Below are 27,643 nucleotides of genomic sequence, written 5' to 3' on the forward strand. Positions count from 1 at the left end.
AGCTTCTGTTGTGTTCAGGGAGCATAAAACGATGAAGTAGTGCGGAAAATGATCGGTCGCCACTGGCTCCGAGGCAAATGAACGATTCGTAGTGCGATTGATCGTGCAAAAGGAAGCAAAGAGAATTGGTGAAAAACGGTAGCGATATTTTGTCTTTTTTCTAAATTGGAGAAGTAATAACAGTGAATTGGTGATCGTTGGCGCGCCGTAATGTTGGCAAATGAACGAGTTCCTTGACGAGGTCGGCTAGCAGATAATAGCAGTAATGAATTCACGCTTGAAACTGGCTGTATCGCTCTGTGAATACTATTTTACTTTCGATTCAGCTATTTTCCGCTGTCCTTGAATAATCGAACTCGCTTTGCTATTCGCGTGAGATTTATTACAGGTTTGCAAAAAATAGTTCGTGTTTTCCTTCCCCCGTCCAAAAAAAAAAAAAAGAAGATTCGTATTTATAAACCTGTTAGATTTTTTAATATGACTAGCATATGTTACGTATATCATTGTTATTCCTCGGAATAACAAGAAATTCGCTCTCGTACATCCACCTGTAACCAGTTACTTCCGGCGGAGGTAGCATCCAGCAGCCACGAAAACAGAAAAACCAGAGTGTCTCTCTATCTGGCAGAAGTTAATACGTGGGCACGTTTATGTCGACGAGACACGCGAGTCTCTGAAACAGCGAGGATTACTCCTCGCGATATCCTGTTTCCTCTACGATCGACCGACTTACAGAAAGAAGACCGTTCGAAGTGTGGTTTTTGTTGGTGAACCGAGAACTGTGTTTAGGTTTCGTCATTGATTGTTCGAATTTTCGAAACGTTTCTTTGCCGAGGAAATTGTATACGATTTGCGTAATTATATCGACAATGTAATTACTCTGACGCTTGGAAGGTTCGAGCACTGCAAATTCTCTCATTCATCGACGTCCTCGATGTTGTTTTATATTCGGCAGAAAAAGCTATAATCCACCTGAATCGAGGGATTCTATCGGAAGAATGGTGGCTGTTTTTCATAGAAAATCACGCTAGGAAATTTATTCACCCTTCGACCTCACACCAACGACCTCGAGCCGCGTAGAAATAGATTTATTTGTAGAATTAGTATGCATACCGCAGCCAGGCTGGCGGCCGAAGCGAGAACGACAGGGACGTGTGAGCGAGCAATGGTGACATTAAATCGAGATACGTATCGGTAAAAAGGATCGCGGCATTCTTCTCACCGTTTCTCCTTTATAAATCTTATTAACACCAGCGATCGGCCCGCGTTGGATTATGGATCGAGGTTACAAGACAATCGAGGAAGTATTGAATGGAGAAAACGGTCGTCTCGTTGCTGGAGTTCCTTTTGGAATCGATACGCTTTTACGCGACCGATATTATTGCTCGTGCTTGGAAACTCGCGAGCGTAGGAACCGTAATCCCTTGCAGCCGTGAAACTGTTATCGAGAGAAAGTATTCCGAGCGTGAGATTTATCGCCATATTACAGGGAAACTATTTTACCTCCGTTTACCAATCGAGACTCGTTATTTATTTAAATACTAAGATATTCACTTTTCTGTTCTTCCGAATCTGTAAGGAAGTTTCCTTTCAATGTTTCTATTTCCCTGTTTTTCTATTTATTTCTTTGAGATAACTATCCGACGAATAAAGAAATTATGAAACTCCTTATCTACGAAGAAATCAGGGAAACGAAATTTCTTTTAGAGAAACGGAGAGATCGGAACGTTGCCGTTACCGAAAGAAATAAATTGAAAACAAAAGCGACGTAAGAAAAACAATCTTTTATGATAATTAGGTGTAAAAGAAAACAAGCGTGAATTTCTACGGATAATTCAATGAATAGACACACCATTAGGTACATTAGAAAACGACATTCTTAATGGTTGTTAAATTCCAACCCGTGGAGACGCGTAATTGTAATCAATTAAGCTAAACGACGATAATGGGTTAATAAGGTGGATAATTTCCTCTTTGAATACTAAGGTGTTGCTCGGCTTTCTTAGAAACACACCTTTCCTGTCACTGTCACAGCTCGTTTAACTGCCCACGATTTTTCCAGTAACTCGAGGCATTCTCTGACATTCTAAAATTGCTACCTCAAACACGATATTGAATCTGAGATTGTCCTCGTAAAAAAGTGCTTTACGATATTCTTGAACCGTGACATTTCGACGTCACGCTCAAGTTGAAGATTTAACGATTGTTTATGATAAGATGATCTTTTAGTAGTCTCTCGCTGTGCAATTTCAATGCAACAGCGAACGATTATTGTTCTCTTGTTGTGTATACAACTATAGCGTTCCAACAGCCTACATAAATCGGACAACGATGGTTCTCTATCGCAATGTGTTTTTTACCATACCCAAATTATCTTTCCCAAATTTTTACGATGGGTTTCACACATTGTAATAATTCTATATAAAAGATATCCAAAGTCATTTGTCTTGAAAATTATAGCTTAGATGACAAAGTTTTATTCCACGATACATGTTTTGCCGCTGTAGAATTTTATTTCCACATTTTCCTCGAAACTTAATTTATCTCACTTTTATGATCGAGCAATTATTTTTGCATAAGAATCGCCTTTTATCTACAATGTAAAATACTTTGAATCGTATCCGGTAAAGCTAAATACTTGACACATATTTTTTTCAAACTTAACAATGACACACCATGGAAACAACCACTACAAACCGCTTCGAACCCTATCCAACATAAATCCAACATAGTCTTCGATCTAAACTTACGAAACGTTACATCCACATCACCATTTCCCAAACCACCTGCATCTCTGTTCCACACGATCCAAAACTAACATGATCGTCGGTCTGAATCGTTTCTGTCACCGCTTCTCGACATTACCAAACCACGTCAAGCCCTGTCAAACGTAAGCACGTTGCTTCATCGATCGAACGATGCCACGTGAATTCAACCACATAATAAATCCAATCTAATACGATATGCAATCTAAACTCGCAAGACATCCTGTTCGTCCAAACATCCATCACTTTCGCTACTTTCAGGTCGCGCAAGACTCTTTCCAAATTCAGAAACACGCGCGATATGCAAAGACACAGAGAAGTGAAAGTCTGAGAGAAATATAAGATGAAAGGGCGACAAGAATGCGTGGAGAACCAGCCGCCAGGCAAACTGGACGTTCAGTTGAACGAGCGTGTATCACGGGCGGAGGCGGCTTTATTGAAATGCACACGAGGGAGCAACAGGGTGGGTTCTCGGGTCGCGTGGACAACACTCCTACGGAATATTAAACGCGTCTCTGCGTGGCGTGTCCCTCTTTATCTCGTCACGGTGCGTTCCACCTACCTGCAATATTTACGCGTTGAGGTAGGTGCGCAGGAACGAGGATGCAACAACACGATAATGCATTCTGACGATCGCGAGCCACGGATACTGGCCGGACGATGCCTTCCAGAGACTCCTTTCCATTCAACGTTTCTTCTTCGTTCTCTCGTACTCAAGAACGATCAACCGAGACGAATGACGCTCGCCAATAGATCGATCCGAGCTGAGAATAAATTTAGAGAGAATGAGAGAGGCATATGACTCGTTGAGGAAGGAAGGATTACGCGCTTTTTGCCGAGACTACTCGTTGCGCCTGCTTGTGATACAATTTGTCTTGCATAGTCGTCATTCGTCCATCGACGTTCGATTATCTTTGCTGGATGAAGGAAATTGGCTGAAAACGTTGCTCCCTCGGATGATGGAACAAAATTGTACATGCAAAGTATTTGTTTGCATCGTTGTTGCAAAATATTGAATGTGGGCTGTTGTGTAAAAAGACGAGGTAGATTATTATACGTGCCTGGTTTATTAAAGAGACGAGTGATAAAATTGTAATAGTCAGTGTATATTAAAATCACTTTAAATACAAGTACAGAGATAGTGTATACCGGTCGTTATCTCAATGCTTCTGTTCAACTCTACGCTTGCTATTCAACTGTATGACTCGCTATAATAACTCGCTATAATGATCGCTATAGTGATTCGCTATGCTGATCCTCCTAAAGAGCACGTTCGTCTATTTGTATCGACAGGTGCTATTACAAGAAGTTGACGATTACAAATAACCGCGATAATATTTTGTCCGGAGTTCGTTTACCTTTGAACCTAGCAAACCAAAACAATGTTGACACTCCAAGGCACAACAATATGAGTCATTCTCGATTCGAATCTTCCATTGGCTCATGTGCCGCTACAAACTCTTTTTAGAAACCACAATTACTATCGCTTTCTCGTTTTACTAATGTTAGTAAATTTTCCTTGCGATAGGAGTTTTCCTACACGATTTTGTTATCTTTCAACACGTTCACTGCTGGCCAATTTTACAACGCACGTAATCATAGTAACATAATTATCTACAGTCTATTTAAGATGCGACAAGTTGGCAAATATTTCAGTAACTCGAGTCAACCGCTCGACGTGGTATCGTAGGCCCATCAAAACTACAGCTTTCGTACCGAGAATCTTCCAACTTGCAAAACCATCGACCAAAAGACGAAATGCGGTTCTTCCAGGATATTCTGTTTGCCCATTCCCTACCGAGAAGTATCCACTCAGATGATCACGAATGAACTGATTACCCCGACTGTCGAGCATTATAATTCAAACGCGAAGCAACCCATCCATCGAATCTCGCGTATTCGCGCTCGATCCTCGCCGCGCCTGTGCAAACAAACGCCGAGGAAAATATTTGCACAGGATAACGCGGGCCCCTCATTATCGGGATGGCTTGGTCCGCCGCGTTCGACCTGGTTTGGCCCCAGGTGCGCGAACAGCAACGATCGAGAACGCGGCCAAGTTAGATAGAGGGACGAGGAAAGGATCGAAGTGGTGGAAACGAGAGGTGGGAAAGAAATGGAGGATAAGGGGAGTGTAAAGAAAAGAAAAGAGTAAGAGGGAGATTGATTCGACATGCATAAATTAGAGAGGATGAGCCTTTATTTCGTGCGCGAGGCTCACGGGTTCGGGATTGGGTTTGGAATTGGGATCCACGAGAGGAGTATAAATTGATGACTGTAGGCAAAAGGCAGGGGTTTATAATAATTAATCTTCGTGCATGTATGTATATAAAGATGCCCCTCTCTACTTCTCACCCTTCTCCAAGCTTCCTTCATCCTGCCTCTCGATCCTACGTCTCTTCGTTCGTGTTCGAAGCATCTGCGTGCATCCGGCGTCGTGTATCTTTTTTTCATTATTTTCTTTTTTCATCTTTAGCGCTCCGAGGAATCTAAATGGAGCCGAGATTTGGATATCAACCGCTTGATCTGTCTGATCTTTCGTGAATTTTTTGTTGATTATTACGATCCACGCTTTTTATTCGTATAAATAGATTCAAAATTCAGTTTCTTGAATGTTCAGTTTCTTGTATCGTTCCAATCGTTGATTCGTGTTGGAAACTTTTTTACGTTAGTTCGATCCATGCTATCTCGTCTTTAAATTCTCGACATTTAAATTCTTTTTCAATCCTCCGTTCTTTTTACGTGTTTTCGATTCTGTGTTTCTCCTTTCGCATCTTGGCAACACAGCCGTACGCATCCAGCGTCGTGTTCCGTTTTCTTTGAACGCCGATCTAAATGCTTCGAAAATTCTGTTCACTTCGTCCTCTTCGATATCAAGCAATTTTTATCCATCTACCCTTTATTCATGCTTGCGAAAAATTCACTGGTTGATTAAATCGCGACCTAGCCGGAAAACCGAGCGTCGTCTCCACCGGAAACGAAGTAATCACGCTGACAAATATCCAGCTAGTTGGTCGAGCTTACGCGCGTGCAAACCTTCTAAGAGGCGATTAGATATCGCGACGCGACAAACGATAAATTATCGCTGCGTGCGTGTGTGGCGAGAAGGTGGCCTCGCGTCCTGGTGGCCATTGCCAGATTGAGGAATCATCAGCGAGTCTTAACGCATCGCGATTATAGTTAATTGATAAATTCGACGGACCAGCGGCGATTAATCGCCGCAAGACCATCGCTCGTTTCTAACAGTTTATTGCACGGCGAATTCATCGGCGGGAGATCTTCCAGGAAATCCACGGAGAATCGCCTTGTCGAGACTTCTCGCGGATTAACCGTGCTTCTCGGCTACCGTCTAGGTACTCCATCAAACGTTTCTGAACGTACTGGAGACACGCGGAAATGTTCGAGCGAAAGGTATTCGCATGGATGGTGGAAAATGTAGACGCTTGCGATGTCGAGGAAAAGGTACTTTAACGTTGAACTATGCCGGACGAAGAAAACGATCGTGTGTGTTTGTAGGATTGTAATCGAGGTTCGAACCTTTTGCACGATAATTTATCAGCTAATGGCGTTAATGAATTAAGGCTAATGACAGGCTTCTGTTGTTGCATAGTTTTTATAATCGACGTCAAATAGCACGATCAGTCGTCTTCTATAGGAGCTCGTTTTATTACGAAACATTATTAATATTGGTAATTTGTACAATTCGTATTTTACTCGATCTTCAAGCGGACCAATCTTCTCATAATAACACAACGAGGAAGTCTATCGAAAACTCTGACGATTCGAGTATCTAACGAAAGATTACATGATTTATCGTTGATACGGATGAGCTATCGAACGTAACATTTACGTGAAAAGCTCATAAAACAAATTCAAACTTCGTTCTATATTTCGTTTATCCGAAAGACTTACTTTCTATGTATAAAAAGTTCTATATTACCATCGAGCGAAATTTTTAAAAAGAAACAAACTTTTGGATTTACAGACGACGAAGCCGCGGCGAGGAGGACACGAGCGGTGTAGACGAGAATTCTCAGCAACAGCAATCGGGCTACGTGGCCGGGCAGCGTGACACAGAGGAAGAGGAAGAGCTGGGGGCGGAAGAGGCGGCAGCGCAGGCGGCGCAGTCCCTGCAGAGCGGCGCCGAGGGCGCCGATCCAGAAGTACACAAGAGGGTTGCTGCCGTGCAGGTGCAGGTGCAGGGTATGGAGGGCGACTGGCGGACCTACTGCGAGCATCCGCTCTCGGTAGCGACCGCGGCGATGCTCAATCTCCAACAGCAGCACCAAGTGTCGGCCGTCGCGAGCCACGGCGATGATCCAGCAGCTTCGTACGTCTACGAGTACTACAAGATCCCAGAGAAGAGCACCGCGGACGTCAAACTACCACCCACTCATGAACTCTGGTCCACGTGAGTTTGATTTTATTGCTCGTAAATTTGCATTTAATTCTCTGCAACTGCAATTTTTTATAGCAACGAGAAAAGAGCGTAACTGATTACTTAACATCTCGTGTGACACGTATATTGTCGGTGAAAAATTTGCAATCGCTATATATGTCCATGAAAAATACATAATAAAAATAAGGAAAATGAGTTTTCGTGACTCAGAATTCTATTTGCTTAGAAAATTTCGTATAGACAAATCTTTTAAGATAAAGAAAGTTACTATGTTGATATATTAATTTTGAATTAATAATACGAACAGCAGGAGATTTAATATAAGTACAGCTAGGAAAATTCAATTCTGTTTCGTTCTCATAATTGTATTTATAATCGAGGCGTTAAGAGATTAGCTTGAGATCTGGTGAACAGCAGTGCTACAAATAAATCATTCGATGCTAATATAATCGTGTACCGATGAAATACGATATCTCGCCAGTCACATAACGTTATAGAGGGTTAAATAGCTTTTGTCTGAGTGATAAACTGGCAGGGTGAGGAAAATACTTGTTGCCTCGCTGGCAATCTGAGCTCGAAAGATCTAATATCTCGATACGAGTAAGATGTATTGAATTGAATACCTGATTAACGACGCTACGAACCAATCTACCCAACTTCATTTTCTGAAAATGTCTTAATTCCAGTACCGGAATATACGAATAACGTTCAAATTTTTTACAGATTACATCTTAATAAAGTCGATAAGATTAAAAGACACGTATACGTATATCATTGTTTGTTTAGAAATAAATTTTTAGATTCTAAGAATCGATTCTGATTGTGAGAAATCTTCATCGTTGCGAAATTAAAGATTCAAAGAAGGATTTAAATATTTCCTACGTAAACTTCTCGCTCGCGTCATTCTTCTGAACCGACTGATTTTATAATGAAAAACGTGCATTATAACTTTAAATAACCAAGTTCTCAACCGTCTCCTACATATTCACAATCCACAGTAGATCATTCGAGCCACACCCAGCCTGTCGAAGAACAAAAATTTCCAAGGCTCCGATCGAATAATTAATTTTTCAAGAACACGAATCTTAAGGCCGCGAACGAAAGAAACCTATTTTCCTGTTTGCAGCCGCGCCTTTACAATCTCTTATAATTGTACCGAAAACACCAGCTGCTCGCACTGTTCATTGCAAAAAGCAATTACCGAACGTAAGATTCTCTCCCTTTTTCAAATGAGAAAAAATACCGAAACGCATTCGCTCCGGGACAGCAACGGCCATTGGAACTATACATTATCGCGCGATTGCATTGCTAATGCGGAATGACGTGTTGTGCCTCGCCGTTGAACCCATGGCATATTAGTATCTGCGTCTTAAGCCGTGCACAAAGATAAAAATCACCGCTTTCCACAGTTATCCCGCAACGCCTTCCCCGTGATTCACGTGCGTGGAAACATTGCATACAGGGTGTCTGTCGATAACTGCGAAAGTTCGATCAATGCGAATTCAAATAATCGAAGCTTCGTATTATTGAAAAAATCCTCCTTCGTTGTTTCCACACGTGGAATATCGCGATTAGATAGCAGATCTTTATGCGGACTTATATTTTCTACGAATACAATTACAGAAATAAAACTGAAGATGATATTTGTTTTATCTAGTAAAAACCATAACTGATATTCTACCTTGAATATCGTAGATATTTACGTATTATCTATGTCCATTTGTTCATCTTTGCACATTTATATCTCACGCAAGTTCATGAATACCTACAGGTCAATAACGATGTATATATATATTCTACGTTAAGCATAATCTACAAGCAATATATATATATATATGCAAAGTTATGTAAGATAATTTAATTTAATTTAATAAATAAAGCAATTTTCTACCTATGTTCCATTCTTTTCGATTACATTTATATAAATACGAACTTACATAATATCCGCAGCTCGATTTATCAGATTCTGTACGGAAAGCAACAGGAAAAATCTTCTTCGCGTACTGCTAATTATACAGCAGCGTAGTATAATAACGGATATCTGAGTGGTTATTGATAGACACCCTGTATATGCGCGCGATTGCCAGCAATTGAATAACGTATTATAGAAATCTCCATAGCATCGTCATCTTCAGCCTTCTACCTCGTGTTTCTTTCAACTACGGTCGCATGTAGGAAAGAAAAGACGTCGCCGGTGGTCGAGTAAACTTTGACGAATCTATTTTTTGCTTTGCTTAAGACGCGTTTTTGTGAATTATTCCGCGACCTCTTCGTCGCGATGCTTTTTACCGAGCGCCAGATGACCGACGTTGATCGAAATGTCTCTTGAGAATGGATGTCCGTGTGCCCCAGCGATTAAATCGACGAACTCGATTTTTGCCGCGCTGCTTTTTCCCAGCGTCGTTTGTCATCATTTTTGGAGTTCTCTTACCGGGACAGTACCGCGATGTAAAGTCTGTCTTATATATATTTCGGATGGGCACTGCGATTCGCCTTGCGAAAATGATCGTAGAATCATTCGCTTGATTATTGGTATCGTTCGTTTTCGAAAAACTATACAACTCCTGTTGTAGTACTTCTGTACTTTTATAGCGACATTAAATTGTTTAGCGTGTTTAGGGAATATCAGCATAGATAATTTTATTCCGTACTACGTGTCGTCACAGACCATGCGAGTTTTGAATGAAATATTACATCGTAACATAAATCTATTCTGTTCTTATATCTGTTGCAACATACATACGAAGAACGCATCATACGTAGAAACTGGATGACTTTATGTTACAGCCTAATGATTTCTTGCATTCTGTCATCATACACTTGATTAATTATTAGCAGTTCGAGTAAAGATATTCCTAACAGTCGTAAGAGGAAAATCTACGTTATTGTCTACGAGGTACATGAATCATTTATTCTGTATATTATAATTGAAAAATAATATTGATATTTATTAACCACGCGTATTATAAGGAAAACTCAGTTAAACTGAATATTTTATCGTAAACGTATCTCATTGAAATTTGTAACACGTTTAAAATTAATAAGAGTCCCGTAACACACGAGTAACCTAACGACCAATGCGTTACATAGAAATTGGTTAATGCACTCGCTAATACCTCTTTAATACAAATCTTTCCTAAAAATTTGAATATTCTTAGACATCCAGCGTATGTAAAAAAAAAAAGAAAAAAACGAAGAAAAGAAAGTATCAGTGAAAGCATAAACGTTGTTCGGACAAAGCAACACGTTGGTAGAGCGTGTAAAGCGCGGGTCAAAGGGTTGGTGGTTCCGTAAACGCGTGCGTGACGACTAGTTGCATCGGAAGAGAACTCGATTAGCGTAGATCGCCAGATAGCCGACGTGTAAACGTCGTTGAAAACACTTTCAACGCGGCACGACGCTTTATTAACATCCACGTTTCCCCGTATCTCGATTAATAGTCTCGCGTGCATAATTGAATGCTTGCGGGTAGCATAATTTATCGCGACCACGGACTATGTGGAACAATCGTACATGCTTCGGACACGCTCGAGAATTCTCTTCGTGAAAATGTAAATTCGTCATGAATCAAGAAGGAACCCTCTTTTCTTTCTTCTTCTTCTTTTCACCGGTTCAGGAGATTTCGTTATTTTTTATCTTTATTCTTTCATTCTTTCCTTGCTCCTTCTTCAATGTTGAGAATCGAGATTAATGACAGACGACGATGTGCCTGTCGACGTGCCGCCAGATAGATTTTCTCCATAAGAGAAATAGATTTATTGTGAAGGTTTATTGCGCTATTACGCGAAATTTATTGCGCCTGGACACGATATTCGTCGGTGTGCTTGAAAACTGAAAGCTTGCAGGAAGTTAGACGCTAGACAGTTTCTCCCGGTTCTTTAGCGCTAATGCTACTCGAAGGTGCTTAAAAAATATTCTTTCAAAGAGTGAAATTTACGAAGCTGATTGTGTATTTTTGTGAAATTGCATATAAATTTAATCACGACGTCCTTATTCTGTTTTCGATTCTTGTATCGATTATAGAAATCGATGGAATTTACGTGGAAATTTTTCTACGTGTTTTTGTGCGGAATCAAATTTGCGAAGCTGATCGTCGATCTTCGTGGAATTAAATTTACAAAGTTGTTTGTGTATCTTTGTTCTTCGGGATAATTATTCTATTTTTTTCCAATTCTCGGTAACGATTAAAATTAATGTTTGCATAGCGACGTTCGTTTCTAGAGGTTTTCGCACGGCACTAAATTTACGAAGTCGATTTTGTATTTATGTGGAGTTAAATTTAGCTACTATAGCTATGGCAAATAAAATAAAGCTAAACGTGTGTCTTTGTTTCACAAAATTATTGTTCCTCTTCTTCGATTCTTATTAATGGTAGAAATCTTCTTCTTCTGAAGATCTCCGCGATATCACCAAGACACATAAAGAATAAGGAGTCTAGGAAAAAAAGAAATTCTGCATAAAAGACCAATTCCGTTGTCAGGTAAAAGCTGCCAGGTCGAACGTTAAATTTATCAAGCCTAATCGATCAATAAATTTTATTTATGTTCCTATCTCTCGTGTAAACATAGTTACGCCGATGAACAGCTAAAGTAACACGCCTAATTCATTACTGAAAACATTCCTGACTTCAATGTACCGTTTACTTCACGGATTCGAAGAATATTTAAAATTTCCAACACTTGAAACATCTTCGTTAATTACTGCCTCTGCCTCTTCACGATAGGAAAATACACCAACCAAGTCAAACGACGATCACAATTACGAGACATAAACTTGTACAAACGTTAAGAAATTCGTCAAAATCAGTCCGTAAAACCTCTTAATCCGGAGCAGAAAACAAATTATAGAAGCGATGAAATGAATAATCAACGGGTGCACGATAAAGAGAGGAGAAGGAAAAGTTGAGCAATCGCTAGCGAATCGATAACGCGTTTTTCACTGTCCACTGATAATTACGTTAGGCCGGAGAGTGGAGTTCGGCGAACAGTGGCAAACAGTGGAAGAACGGCACGAGGCGTCGCTCGAGCAGAACGATCTTCTTGCATCGATCACGCTGCCGAACTGCATCGCACGCTCCCGAATCAAACGTAACCGCACTCTGTTTAATCACAGTTTAAAATCGCGGATTCACCCGGTGGAACGCCACGAAATCGACCTCCGTGACGACCCAGCCACTCGCCATAAATCTCCAAGCGTTCTCCCCGACACAAAAGCCAACAAACAACCGCTGTACTGTTTACAGTATACCATACTTGACGATGGAATCTTAAAATCTTTTCAGTTTCTTTAAAGTCCTGGTTGGCTTTGAAAATCTTCAGAGCTCTTGTAGGTTCTGAAAGCTCGACAAGTATCGAATATATTACGAACGCAGGCAATATCTTCCATGTAAAATATTAACAAAAGTCTATAAATATTAGTCGATTAGCGTAATTCACCTGCGTTATTCGCTTTATGGGTTGTAGTAAACCTCGTTATTGGCTTGAACAAGACGTAGAAAATGAAGCGAATGGTCCGCGAAACCCCACCTGTACACGTAAACAAATCGCCAATTCCAATTTCATAATCGATACACCGCTATATCAAAGGGTAAATCAACGAACCGTGGCAAGAGAAGTTCGCAGCCTATATTTATATCGACGCCTTCCAACGAGGCCTTCCGGTCCATTTGCTCGGTTTGCAAACTCTCATGCTGTTCTCTCATCCCGTGAGAGAGCGTCTGGTTGGATTCGTGACACGGGGCTCCCTCCTCTCTTTATTTTGGGTCTGGCTGGTAGCAGCCAGCCGATCGAGAGCGCCCCTATCCCCGTGGAATCGAGAAACGGCTAAGAGTAAACCCCTCTCTCCTTCTCTTTCCTTCATTCGTCTCGGTATATATATATGTGTGTGTATATACATACCCTTGCCAACTTTTGATTTATATCGGCCGCTTAGCATATTTTGTAATTTACTGTTGAGAATCCTTAACGTACGGATCGAACGAAGAGGGGAGCGCTGGCCAAGGGCGACGAATGCAACGAGACGAGACGCGAGCAAAGAGAAACGAGAGCAAAGAGACGGGAGAAGGCTACAGTGGCATCGAGATCAGAGCAGAGAGTCGTTCCGTGTTACCACCCCGTGGGGAGATGCCGCCCTAATCTTCCCTCGCATCTTCGCCAGGTTCTTCTCTCTTCGTCTGTTCGGCTGGCCGCGTCCTCGTCCCACCGATTCTATCTGCTCCGCTATCTCCACAACCAGCCTCCATCGCGTCGTTTCTATCTCTTTCGCCCGATGGCTCCCGCGGGGACCGCGTCCCGATACCATCTCGACAATTTGTACGCCGGTGGATCGTTAAAACTGCACGGGAAAGGGAGGACGCGCGAGAGCCACGGTAACGGCGGCCTAATCCAATTTCATTGTGTCGCGAGTTTGTCGAGGGATTTCTTCTTCATGGGAGACACTACCAGAGTCGTTTCCTCTTCGATGAGCTCCGTAATACCGCATCGGTTTCGGTTTGAAGTAGTTTTTTCTGTGATTCTTCTTCTGAGAGATGGCACGGGGTTACAAGACACCGACGTTTGAACGATCGTCTGGTTGTTGGTTTTAGCGATGGAATTATTGTTACCGATTCGGAACTTGTCACTTTGCAATTTAACTAAACAAAGTAGCTTGTAAATTTATGACGGCTGCAGATAGTATTTGGACACCGTCGTATTTATCACGGCAGTTACGTTCTGAATAATCGAGTCTGATCGTATTCATGTTAAGTTTCGTTGCTCTCGAGCGATTACAAAAATTGGATACCGCGAAAATGAAAGAAAAACGTTTCAACGTGTGCAAATTCTATTTCGTAGCCACTGTACTTTGCACGTGCACTTCAGTCGTGAGTAGTTACGATTAAAACGGTACGACGAAAATAAATAGATATACGTAACTGTGACTATGAACGTGACACAAATCACAGACGATTAAAATGCGAAGAACAATTGTACGAGAATAAATTTCGATATAAAATTCTGCGATACCTTCTGGAAGCAAAGTTTTAGCGAGACTAACTCCACGAAGAGCGAGATTCTCACATTTTGAAAAGCTCGGGAAACGGCGTTTTTTCGCCGCGACTAAGAATGTCAGGAAGATGTTCCGAGTTAAAAAGCCTCGCTGAATCGCGAAACTTAAACAAGAAATTCGAAGAAAAACGAAAGATCGTTATAAGAAATTCAATTAATCGCAATCGACAACGACTTTCTCCCGGCAAATCGATGAAAATTCCGGCGACAGCCGGATGATTTGTCTTACGGTAGCGAAAGAATCCTGTCCAGACGTTTTTCTTCGTGTGTCTTCGCGATGATGTACGATTTTAACGGTGTGGCATTTGTACTCGCGAACGAAATACCTCCGCTCGCAGGCTTTGACAACGGTATATGCTTAACCCAGACCTTGCGCTCGTGGTTCGAGCGTATATCCTGACTATAAGCGAGCGATACCTAACCCCCGAGAAAATCATCCTCCAATAACATTCCCTCCAATAACCATGGATAAGTCTAATAGCTTCTACAATGGTCTCTTTGGTGTAGAACATCTTAAAATTTAAATTATCTACCTTTAATCTACGAAGTGCAAAATCATGGAAGAAGTACTATTTTGCTCGCGGTCGTTCAAAGTTCTTTTGCGAGGCTTCTAAGGTTGTTTAGGGAGATTGAATTTTGAAATTTGTGTTACGGCGAGCCTGAGAACGATAGGAGGAAGGTGTTGAGTTGTTTCATTTGTACGTAATAATTCTCTCTTTATTAGCGATCAGAGTTCGATTTCGCCATCTTTCTACTGGTTGTAGCGATTTAATCTTTGAATAACGACTTCGTTTTCAGCTATTGACGCGCGCGGTGTGTTGATTTCGATCGTCTTACTTATCCTTCGATTTTAATTGACACTATCGCGCTTCGAAATTTGTGAGTTTCTGTAAAAAGATTCAAGAAAAGGAATGCGATGATAACTAGCGTAATCGATCAAGTATTATTATTAGGAATAAAGATCTTATAACGCTCGCGCGATTTCAAAGATTTCTTCTCGGCATTTCAAAATTCTTTCTCCAAAATTGAACTGCAGCAAGTTCCTTATTTTTACATTCGCGTCAATATTAGATTCCAGCGACACGGAATCTTATCCGTTTTCTTTTCCCGCCGCCTGTGCCGCAACTTTTCTTCTTCCCGAAGAGTTTCTTAATCCCTGGCTTTAACGTCAACCGAACGAAAGGAGAGTTACGTTCATAAATGACCATAATTACGCTCGGTCCTCGCGGATCTTCTCTCGGCGGTATCTTCGAGAAAACCACGATAAATTCACGCATTCTATGGGCCTCCTTAGGCCTGTGCAAAGTTTGTAAAGCATCCCGTGACGGTGCTAACGACAGTCGAGAGTTCTGTATATACTTGCGCAATCCCTAAGACGCGGCTTTAAAGTACATTTGAATCCAGCGAACGTATGGATTTTGTATTAATCGAACATTTCCCTAAGTTCGAACCAAGGATACATGCCACGATACTCGAGAATAAATCTATGGAAATTACGTCGGAAATTATCACTGTCCCGATCTATGATTCTGTAAATTTTTCAAGGAAGTTTTCTGAAAGATCGCAAACACGTGAAACGGTCGATCTCGATGCAAGTTCGTCGCTTAAAAGATCTCTTTTTTCTTTTTTTGTTTTCTTTGGTACGAGTTAGACGCGATAGAAGAATGACGAAATTTACGCTAGAGACAAGACTCGATTTCAGTGAAACAATAAATTTTCCAGGTTGATACGACGACGATCGAGACTAGGAATTGGCGTGGCTGAAATGTGAAAGTCAGCCACGGTACATTTTCGTACGAGCAGCGTGATAACACTGCGGAATTTACGACGTTAAAGACATCGACGCAGCTGCACGACGCGAGCCGTAGTATTTTATACACGAGTTTCTGCGAGTTTTATTTTCGTCGCGCTGATCTCTTGCGCGAGGAATGTTCTTCTATTAAACTTTAGAATCGAGTAAAAAAAGGAGGCAGGAAAGTGTGAGAAAGTAGATGGGAGATTCATCGCTGTTTATTTCATCCGGCCGGTTATTTCAATTTAAAGGAAGGATATAACTTGGACACGGTTTTATTGTTTATGAATGGTTGGAAATTGAATGTCGATTTAACAGCAAAGAACGAATTTCATTGAGAAGAATTCATTTATTTGCTATTCAACGTTTTCTTTCGCTCCTCTGGCAGCACATTAGCGTTCAAAGAATTCACGATTGTAATAAATTAGCATTATATTTATAACATATTTATAACTCTAATAATGTGATATAATATATTTAATATTAAAGAATGCTATTTTTCCATTTATGTTCTTGCAATTTGAAGTTTCACAAAAATATAGATTTGTACAGAAGTGCCTAATCTGACTGTTAATGACAACCGCGATCGTTCGTGCGTCGAGAAAATCCTCGATGAAGATGGAAATATGGTGACACTAAGCTGCTTGCGAGAGAAAATAGAAAGAAGGAAGAAAATAAGAAAAAGGGAAAAATAGAAACCGGCGAGGAATAGAAACAGAAGGCAAGCGTAAAGAAGAGTACAATTATTGCGAAATGAAGTACAAGTAAAAGAAAGATAAATAGACAATGGATGGCGGAAAGAACGAAGAAATTAACGAATGAACGAAAGAAATGTGATAAACTAGAATGTTTATATAAAGATAAAATATTTAAAGACGAAGAGAAGAAGTAACCAAAGAATCGATATATTTTTATACCATTCTAATTATTTCATTCAGTTAAACTTTACTTTTGTTTTATTTTTAATTTCCAGACCACAGGCTAAAATAAATACAATGGAATACGAAAAAAATACAACCACGAAACTCATGTATTTTTACGAGATATGATGAGGCATAATACATCTATATTTATTCTTATGGAAAGTAAAAGTGTCGAATAATTGGATAGACACACGAACATCTATCTGCGTCTGGCGTGGTATCGCGCGAGGATACGCGCAGACGGATGCACGAAGCGCGTTGCCCTTAACGACGCAAAATTATTATTATCCCTGACGCGGGACGGTGCCATTAAGCGGCGAGAAAGATTTTGCCAGACGACAAAAGCTCGGCTCGCGATCCTGGTGAGCTTCTCGCGAGATAATGTCGAGTAGGGAGGGCTGTTGCGCTCGAGTCGGGTCACTTATGGCGCGCCACAGGGTTGCAACGTCGGCGTACGGTTTCACAGCAAGCCGCCGCCGTAAAGCCGGTCCAGGAACATCACCGTTTTAATCTAAACGCCCCTAGCCGTGAGTGACAACCGCGATACGCGACACTCGAACGACGAAGCTAAGGAAACCAGCAAATACTCCCTTGCATTCTTCGACGATCGAAATTTCCCGAGATTATTCGCTCGTCCCTCAAATAGCGCAGTTCCCCTAGTCATCGAGCATCCAATACTTCAGCAAACAAATTGCTTATTCCTTTATATTTATCTACTATAAGAAGGCAGCAGAAATAACTGCAAATTCTAAGGTAAATTTAAAAAATAATAAATTTTGAAAAAAAAATTAAAAAGGATAGAATTAAGTTTCGAGTGATTCAGCCAATGATGTTGAGTGGAGATTCAAAGAGGAAGATTGAACTCAATTTTGTGAGGATCAAAGGGTAGAATTTCAGCTTAATCGGATTATTATAGGCATAACCGACGAAGTTATTCATCCCATAAATAGCATGATTCTTCTAATCTCTGTTCGAATTCGCCCTAAATCGAACTAGGATTTTACTTTAGCGACGAACAATTAATTTATCGAAACTTTCATTCGATTTGCCTGGCAACGTTCACCCAAGATTCATCTGACGTAACTGATCGTACAACACGAAATGCACCGTGAAGAGTTTCTTTCAGTTACGTTACGCAATTAACGATGGAAAGTTCATATTTCCAAGGATTAGCGTCTGAAGTATCGGCGTCGATATTGTTGCTCGCGTTCGGCGACACTACTTAATCGTTTCCCGCAATCCGGCCGGGTGTCGTTGAGTTTTTGTCGGTTCTTTCTCCTCGACACGCGATAGCGTATCATTACATCTCCGACTTACATAGTAACAAGGGATGCATTACGCGTTGTGAAATGGAATTCGAACCGATCGCTCGCTCGCTCGCGGTGGATTTCATTTCGCTGTGCTTGCGTTTCCTGTCATTGGCGATAATAACGTTGTATCCGTTCGAATTGATCAATCCTCCATCACTTTCCAGAACCTGTTCCCACTCTTTTGTTTCTCTTTTTCCTTCTATTTTTTTGCTCTTCAAATTCAACAATCGAACAGAGCGAGGATAACATGACTGATAGAAATTTTATTTCTCCTTTTATCGTTCGATGCAAACGCGATACTCGAGCAAGTTTCTTGCCCAAGAATCATAAAATTGCAGTTATTCTGAGTTATCGTCGACTATATTTACCTGGTAATTTATGAATTAAAGTTGAAACGATAACGTTTCATTAAAGAACTTCCTGAAAAGCATTTTCATTAAACGATATTATTCTTATTAATTTATTCACGTACTCGACTGTTCCTTAAATTCCAAAAGAAAATTTCGTTCGTTTAAACGCGGAATTAAAAATCACAACGTTAACTTAATGTTCAAATAAAAAATATAAAGGCGCGATTACAATCGTGTACAATGCCCTACAAATAAATGTAAGGAGATAAAAAAATCCACAAATTTACAAAATATGTAGAATCCATTCCCTCTACGTTTCTTTATTACCTAATTAGAAATATTTCGCCACTTAACCGGCCTTTAAAATGTGCATCACGAGCACGTTAAAACGAGACCTGTTTTATTATCCCGCGACCGTGTGAAAGAAGTTGAATCACAGCCGCGTTATAAAAAGTCATTAAAAGGTCGACTTTTGACAAAGACGGGCGGCGAGCATTCGCAATGACCGACCGCGGTGTCGCTTTTTATTACACTGGCTGGTTATCATTGCCCGAGGATCTTGTAGAAAACGAATCCTTTCGTACACGATTCTTGCGTATCCACGTACGTAGAACGTAGCTTCTATTTTCAGTAGCGCATGCTACGTCCATCACCATCCACCAGCGAAGGTGGTTATTACACTTGGTCATTTCATGCGTCATCTTCGAAAGTGGTCCACGTTTTTCGTGACTGTAGAACTTTCCTGGATCATTACCGATTCAGCGACGACAGGTCACCGAGAAGCGGAACAGGCAATTAGCTTCGTTAACTCGAAAGTCACAAATGAGGTGTAATGAAATTTTTTAGAGATTTGAAATGAAACGGGGTTGAACTTGAGTGAATTTTTAAGTGCTGATTAAATGTACGAAACGGTCTGGAATTTTGCTCTTCCGACATAAGTAGAATATATACGCACGTCGTATTAACTTGTGCTTATCGTTGGAGGATTACAGAAATTTTGAAAAAGCGATTAGAAGCGAAAGGCTGATACAAAGATCGAGGGTGACTAAGAAATCAAGGCTTTAAGGAAATGAACGAAACTGCGATGTACAGGGAAGATTTGATGCATGTAACAAGATGCATAAATCTGATTTAAGAAGCAAAAAGAGCTAAAATTTCCAGCCTGAAGGAGTTGAAGATTCTCGCGAAAAGAAAATACGAGAGTATTAAACTGAGGATCGTTACAAAGAAGAATACTAAAGTATATAGCAAAGATCTACAAAACACAATCACAAAACAAACATATAAACTTGAAGTGCCTACAAAGAATTTGAATTGGCTATGAAATAAAAAGTGCAATGAAAAAGAACAGAAAAATGTGAACTTAGGCGCGCCGGAAGGAAGAATGTTAAAAAAATTAACAACCTTAGAAAATGGTGAAAAGCAACGCAAAAATATAAACTTGAACTGACCACGAGAAAGAACGCTGGAAAAATTATTAACGATCTAAAAAGCGCGATGAAAAAGAGCGCAAAAATACTCAGACTCGGACTCGCCACAAAGTAGGATGGTAAAAAAAACTTAAAGAACCCAATGGAAAAGAACAACAGAAGGATCAGCTTAGGATCACCGCAAAGAATACTAAAGAAACGTAGTAAAAACCTAGGAAACATGGAACTCTGAGGAGTACGAAGTTATCCCTTCCAAAGATCCTCACGAAAGACGTGTAGCGCGGTCTTAACTCCTTATTACGCGTCTCGTTGTCCGTTTTATCGTTACGCGGAGATCTGTCGACTACGAGGAACCTGGCGTGCCTACTACAAGGATGGCCTCTGACCCACTTGACGAGGGCCTCGTGTCACGTCGTAAAACGAAACGGGCCCGGGGAACGAGAATCGGCCGCGGGACGAGTGGCATGGCCCGTTTTCGCTGTCTACTGGTGCTTTATGCCCGACACGTAACGCGAGCGCGTTCCCCTTTATTTGAATTTATGATCACAAAACGCCGTAAACGTTTCCTCCTTCTTTTCTTGCCCGACCAGCGTACACACCCGCGCTCGCTTTTACCTTCTTGCGAGCGCGCTTCGTTCGTCGTGCGATTCATCGCGTTTTCCTTCCTATACAGACGCCAACGTCGCCGCTTTTGAACGCTAGAAACCGGACTAGGTTGGGTTTTATGGGTCCTAGAGGAATTGCACCGGCCACGGCGTAACCGCGGGAGGAGGTGGATAAAGAAGACCTCGCCGACGAGGAAGGCTGTTACGATAAGACGTGAGATCCAAGAGATAAAGAAGTTCCGTTGAACCGAAAGCTCGATCGAGGTGAACGTTCTTCCTCCTGGAAGAATAGGATAAACAGGCTGATGAAATAGAATCGGTTTGGTTGCTTGATTGATATTTCTTCATAATCGTCTTCGCTCAATTAGAATCATTGAATCCGATTTTTTGATACATAGTTTGGTAAGGAAGTATAGGTTTCAGGAACTTACTTGATGTTTCCATCGTCGATATCTTTACCTCGCAATGTTGTAAAGTCTGAAGAAACATATGTCTTTGTAAAATTATGATATAAAATAGTAAATCTCAGAGATTCGTCTCCGTGTATTAATTGTGTTATTTCCTTGTGATAAACGAAGTTACGGAAGCAAGTTATCTATTTGTCAGGAACTGGCTTTTGAGAGGCTTATATGCAAACTACTTTTACAGCAAAGTTTCTTTTATGCAAACAAGTTTAGAAGTTTCCATTCCTCGAAATAAAAAGTCGAATTCTATCCACGCCATGCAATTGAATAATGTTATTATTTTCTACAATTCAGAGCCGGAGTTTTAAGTGGACGAAAGCCGCGTTATTTCTTTCGTTATATGGTCATTAATTCTTCTTTGTAAAACAAGAGTCGCAAACTTACAGAATAATTCCGGTTCTCAGGCTCATTTTCGAGGTTAACACGTCTTCCTGTTTCGCAACGGAAAGTCCGGTTTCTCGCGGCCGGGGTCGAATCGCGAGGCAGCTACCCCTGCGAAAAATTGACCGTATCGTGTTGTACGGATCTACGAGATCGCGACAACCTCGACGATGTGTCAAGTATGCTTTTGACCTCACGATCCCTGCGTCCGATTCCCTGAGTTGCTAGACCGAGGCAAGTTTTCGCGGTCGTTTGACTGATCTCCACGGACAAGCAGCTAAAAATATAGATTCTTGAAGTTTCGCGATCCTATTGTTAATATATTATAACATCTAACATTCGACACTTGTAATAAATAGACTCCGGATATTTATTGAAATTTATATTTTTATAAATGTAATTAGAGAAATGAAACTTAGATGAAAAGTTTCAGTAGTTATATATCACGACGAGTATCGTTATCGCATATTTTGAACATTTTATATATTGTTGCATATCCCATAATTGCATAAAAATCCGCGCTCTAGTCATAAGAATATTTGCGCTTAATTTTGTTTATTATCCAAAGTATCCTATCTTTTTTCTTTTTTTTTTTTTTTTTCGTTTTCGTTCTAGGGAAGTGAATTATGGTAGGTTAAGTAATTTGATTCGTCGTTCGATCGTTACCATCCCCACAAAGTTCCAAAAAAGGGAAACGGAGCAGAAGTCACGCATGTAGAGATCACGATCTAGGCATGCCCGACATATCAAACTTCGCCTTCTTCCAAGAACAGGGAAACGCTTCTAGGGATCTACACGCGGGATTTTAACATTATAAACATAGTTCAGAAGCACGGCATTAAGATCAACGTCCTATGAAACGTTATGAAAAAGATTCGCATCAAAATCAAGATCCTGGAAAGCGACACGTGCCCGCCATACCGAATTCCCTTAAAGTTTCTCAAAAGTTCATATACTTTACAAAACTCGGTCTCTCGTGAACCACTGCAACCTTCTGAAACAGAAGACAGCCTAATAATGGGAAAAAATATCCATTCCAGTTACATAAGATTTCTTTCCAACTACCGTGAATCGATAACTCTTCGTCCGATAAAAAGAATCTCATCGAACTACAAGACAATTCGATAGATAGCAAAGTCTGTTCCAATGACAAACCAATGATAGATAGAAGTTGCAGAAGTCTTCCGAAAAACAGAATTTCTCTTTATCTTGCACAAACCAAAACAACCCAGACCAGATAAAGAAATACAAGAAGAGTCGAACCATACGTAAATCGCAAACCGTAATTACGCAATCTGAGATAACTAGACACAATTACCGATAAAATAACTGCGTTATATTCTCGAAGAAAGCAGAGCAATCTGCTTTACAAGCAAGATGAAGATCTCCAAACGTTCTACCGCCGCGTGTCCACCATACCAAGCTGGCCTAAACTGAAAACTCTTCCGGGAACCGAACAATTCACGTAGGAGAAAGGGCGTGCGCGCAAAGGGAAGCTGGACGAGGCGCGATGCGACGAAAGAAGTGGCAGAAGCCAGGCCTCGTCCACGTTGGTCGCATTTAAATTCGCCGACGCGGCTGAACGTCGAAGAACTCGCGTACATATGCGAACCACATACACGGGTGGCGCGTGCTGCGCGCACAGGTGACGTGCGTGCGTGCGTGCGTGCGTGCTCGCCAAGGTAAAAAGCCCCGCGTGCGTCTTCGTTCGTTTTGCTTGCGTCACGTTGGAAAAAGCGGAGGTAAAAAAAAGAAAAGATAGGAGGAAAAGAAGAAAGAAGGTGGAACCTGCTGGTCCTGACAATAATAATCAAAACGAATGACCCGAGCAGGCGGTAGAGCGCCACGCAGTAGCGAGACCTGTCTTTCGAGTTCGGCCGCGGCAGGTCTCGGACCAAGCACGCTCCCTTCCGATACGCCCGATTTCCGGTTTCAGGAACGACGATTCCGGTTCCGAACCGGGCCCTGCCTGGTACCGCAAGCTCGTTCGGGATACAAACACGCGTGCACGCTACCGTCCGACCCTTTCAGACCGACCTGCTCATTCTACGACTGTTAGGAGTAGACACGCCTTGTTAGTTAGATGAAATTTGTTGGGGTTCTTTTGGATTTTCGACATCAATGAGGGAGTTGACTTTGTAACTGGTTAGAAGTGATTGTTTGGAGAACGTGATTTTTTGGAGGATCAAATGTAGTTAGTAATTAGGCGTCTATATTATCTATTCTACAGAAAGTGGTTTCAGGAATAGTTTGCTCGAGAGAGATGAACGTTGATGTAAAGATCTAAGATCTGTTTAAATAGGATTGGTTACTGTTTTGCAAGATTAAAGAACTTTTGCAGGCTTCGATAGGTTCATCGAAGCTCTTTTGGATTTTGGACCTTGACAAGGAGCTTTGTAATTAATTAATAGAAATTGACTGCAGAATTTCTCAACAATTAAATACGGTTAGTAATTGGATGTCTATGTTATCTATCCTATAGAGAGTGGTTTCAGAAATAGTTTGATTGAAAGAAAAGAACGTTGACGTAAAGATCCATAGATTACTTTAAATAGGATTGATTAATTTATAGATTCTTATAGACTCTGCTTCTTTGATTTTGTGCGTTCATTTAGGGAAATTTAAATACGTAGTCGATTAAGAGAGATTGTTTAAAGAAAGTGTAACTCTTGAAGAATCGATATATTATATGAATTTGAGGATAAAATTTTGCTAGCTTGATTGTTGAAAGAGCATAGAAACATACATATTCTATCGATCGTGAGAATATTCCTTTAAATAGTGATAAAAGGATTAAAATAGTGGTTGATTACGAATAATTACTTATGTGAATTGAATGTATGTATGTGGTTGAATGAAAATTCTAGAATCTTGAAAGTTTTCACTCCGTTTTCCCGGAACCGCGTGCTTAATACCGTGTCACTCGTTCGAATGACGAGCATATACACTCTAGTACACGCGCATACGCGTCTGTGAGCAGACGGTGACCCTCCAGCGACCTGACGACCTCGAAGCTCGCATGGTACGTCTGTCTTGTCGTCGATAATGCTGCACCGTAAGCGCATAATTGCCTCTTTTGCGCGTACGAACGCAAACGGTACGCAAGTTGCGTGGCGACGCGGCAAAAACGGCGCGGTCGTGTAACGTTACGTGGAATAATTTGCTCGTCCGTGTACGGGGAAACAGCCGCGAATTCATGAATTCGTGGAAACCGGCTTGAGAATTACCGCATAGGAGGTGATTAAACTGTGCCACGGCGTCGATTTCTTCTCTTCTCGATTCCTCACCGTGATTTGTGACTCTTTCGTGACAAAACTATACCACGATCTTACGTCATGTTTTAACACTTTCGCGAACAACAATTTTGGCAGGTATTTTGAAACATACCAGTCTGTCAGAAACCAAATCGATCAACTACGCTTTTCGTTGACATTTTAATTTCATTACATAAGTACGGAATTAATGTTTATTTCTTGAGAAACAAATGGCTCACTTTCGTACATTCGTTTATCGCAAGAAGATGATCTGAATTTCAAAGTACTCAAAAAATAGAGTTTATAATATTATCGCCTTTTGGTACTTTTTAATTTGTGAAATTAATTACTGTGACTTCCGAATGTCACGTTTAGTGAAATTTGCATATTGTTTCGTTAAGATACGAAAGAGAATAGAGTTAAGAGACAAATTAGAATAATAGAAACTCACAGTAAGTATAGGTAGATAAAAAAATATCATAAAAAACAAAAAATTAGACATATCTGGATTACGAAAAAAAAAAACTCGAGCGTGAGAATTTGTAAAGCATTACACAAGAAATGGAAGATTTTGGTCGTCACGCGAATTCCTAACAGGAATTGACGCAACTGCAACGCAATTACTAGTTGCGTTATAACGGATCGTCTCGATCAGTCCTTGATTTCAGGCATCATAGGATTTTACGACTACGACGTTTTATAAATTATTGAAATGGAAAGGAGGAAATTGGCACGTTCTGACGTTAGATTCAATCGTAGCCAGCTTGCGAATCACCTCGGAGTTTTACTGCATACGAGCGTCGAGGTATCGACATTTTCCTTTTTCAAATCGAACAATCTTTGCCTCAAAATGCAGTTACTCTTGCGATTTCTACACTCGCTTCTATCTCATAATTTCTACGTTCAATTCTATTTTGTAATTCCCATATCCGTTTTCGAATTTGTTTCAAGCCTCATCGTCATAACTTCGCGAGTTAAATGCTTCTTCTCTCCAACATTTAATACCTTCGACAAAATTAAACATATATCGAGTGCTATATGCTAAAAAGTGTCTTATACTCCACAAAAATCCACAAGCGTCCTCTGAAGCTGTCGAAAATATATATCGTATAATTAAAAAGTACGATGCTTGTAGCAAAATAAAATTTCCTCAAAAATTCGTGAACCGCGGCCTTATAATCCCTAAACGATACGTTAAAATCGCAAAATCCTACAACCCACCCTTAGCTGGCAAATTATGATAATATCATAAATTAAAAGATATGTTAGTTGCAATATCCATCAACAAAAATTATTCCAAAAATCCAGCAACGTTGCCCGAGGCATCCAAGGATTAACACGTCAACGATTCATCCGAAAAGAAGCACACGTGCCCCCGTCGATTCTCGCTCATGTCAGAGCATCACCCCGTAGTATGTGCACCCAAAATATTCAAAAGAGAGCGGACTTAAACTGAGAGTATTGGTACGCGTAAGGTTCCCCGGGCGGATTCGCGATCTCCATGAATCTCAGCGATCCTACATCAGGGATTAGCATCGCATTACCACGGCGCGGCATTAAGAGTACGAGGCATGGAACGAATGCGCATCTCGACGCAACGACGAACAAGCTTGGATCCATTTCACGTAAGCCGAATTCATGAGGCCGTGCCGTCATCGCCTCCGGTTATGAGACGAGCAACAGCTTTCCAGCGCGGAAAGGACAACAGAGAGCGCGCGGTACTCCTCTGGCTTTCACCGGCCGTTTTTCCATCGTCGTTCCAATCCGCACCTCTTCAGGCACAAGTGTGCCGAGGGCGACGACGTGTCGCGTCCCACCATCCTTCTCTACTTTCCTATACGACTCTTTCCTTCTCTCTTACCTCCGGTGTCACCCTTTTCCTCGCTTCCAGTGAACAACCTTTCTCTCTTATTCCGTTGTTCGCTCTTTCTCGCCTCGAGAGTAGACCAGACGATGCCAGAAAGGCGGCAGACAGAAAGCACGGCCTATACAGAGGGGGAGAAAAGAGACGGAGGGAAAAGAGCAGAGAAGAGAGGGTTAGACGAGTGAGATCAGGTATCAAGTGTAAAAAAAGAGCCATTGTACGGGAGCATCTGACCGTAGGGTAGGTACCTCTGTGGCGATGTTCAGCGCGGTAGAAAAGAGAACGAGAGAGACACGCGGCCTGTCTTCGTTCGTTTAATAGAAAGAGATGGAATGAAGGAGGCCAGAGAGACCGGTGAACCTGGCGGAGGTTGCCACGACACGTCGGGCAAGGACGAGAGCAGGGAAGGAAGAAAAGGGAAGAAAAGGGAAGGAAGGAAAAAAAAGAATGCACGAGCAAACTAAGAGAGAAAGAATATGAAAGTGCAAGAAAGAGAAAGAAAGGGAAGGAGGCTGTCGTATGCACCGAGAGCGTTGGCAGTTTATAAGGGTCCCCCGTATTGTGGATACGTATTATCATGCTAAATATAACATGTTAACTACTTCGCATAATGTCAGCCCGCGATCCTCTCGATTCTCTCTCCCCGTACGACCGTTCGGCGAATCGCGTTTCCGCGCCCAGAAAATTTTATTGCCGATGGTTCGGCAGATGCGACGCGACTCGCTACGATCCTCGTGCCGAAGGCGACGCGCTTCTCTTCCCGTTCCCAGAGTCCCCGGCTTCTGGAAACGAGAACCTCTTCTGGTACATACCAGGAAGAATCTCTGACATATGATTCGTTATTTATGTACAGCAGCTTTCTTATGCAAAATTCGGATGTCGAAGATTTATGATAATTAGACGTAGAAGCGAACTTGAATATTTTCATGGACCACGGAACGTGTTTAGCGATTCGTAGAAGCGATGTTTATATCGGCAGATTAACTACGCTAGAAGAAGCTTCGATAGAATTTCTTCGTTGTCTTAAGACTCGTTCAAATCAGTCGATTGAATTCGAACAACATGA

General features: G+C 41.2%; 2 protein-coding genes across 6 annotated transcripts in view; one reads left to right on the top strand and one right to left on the bottom strand.

Moving 5' to 3' along the window:
• The window catches only part of Chn (zinc finger transcriptional factor charlatan), a 266,952-nt gene that overhangs the window by 221,557 nt on the left and 17,752 nt on the right, over positions 1–27,643 (bottom strand). The gene's annotated exons all lie outside the window — the stretch shown is intronic.
• Grh (grainy head) overlaps positions 1–27,643 on the top strand; it is a 162,750-nt gene that overhangs the window by 105,882 nt on the left and 29,225 nt on the right. For all 5 annotated transcript variants that reach the window (XM_072013010.1, XM_072013011.1, XM_072013008.1 and 2 more), the window contains exon 4: positions 6,748–7,173. In XM_072013010.1, the coding sequence (XP_071869111.1) occupies positions 6,748–7,173 (426 nt within the window). The remainder of the gene's footprint in view (positions 1–6,747; positions 7,174–27,643) is intronic.

The sequence above is a fragment of the Bombus fervidus genome, chromosome 11 (genome assembly GCF_041682495.2).
Source record: "Bombus fervidus isolate BK054 chromosome 11, iyBomFerv1, whole genome shotgun sequence".
NCBI lineage: Eukaryota > Metazoa > Arthropoda > Insecta > Hymenoptera > Apidae > Bombus > Bombus fervidus.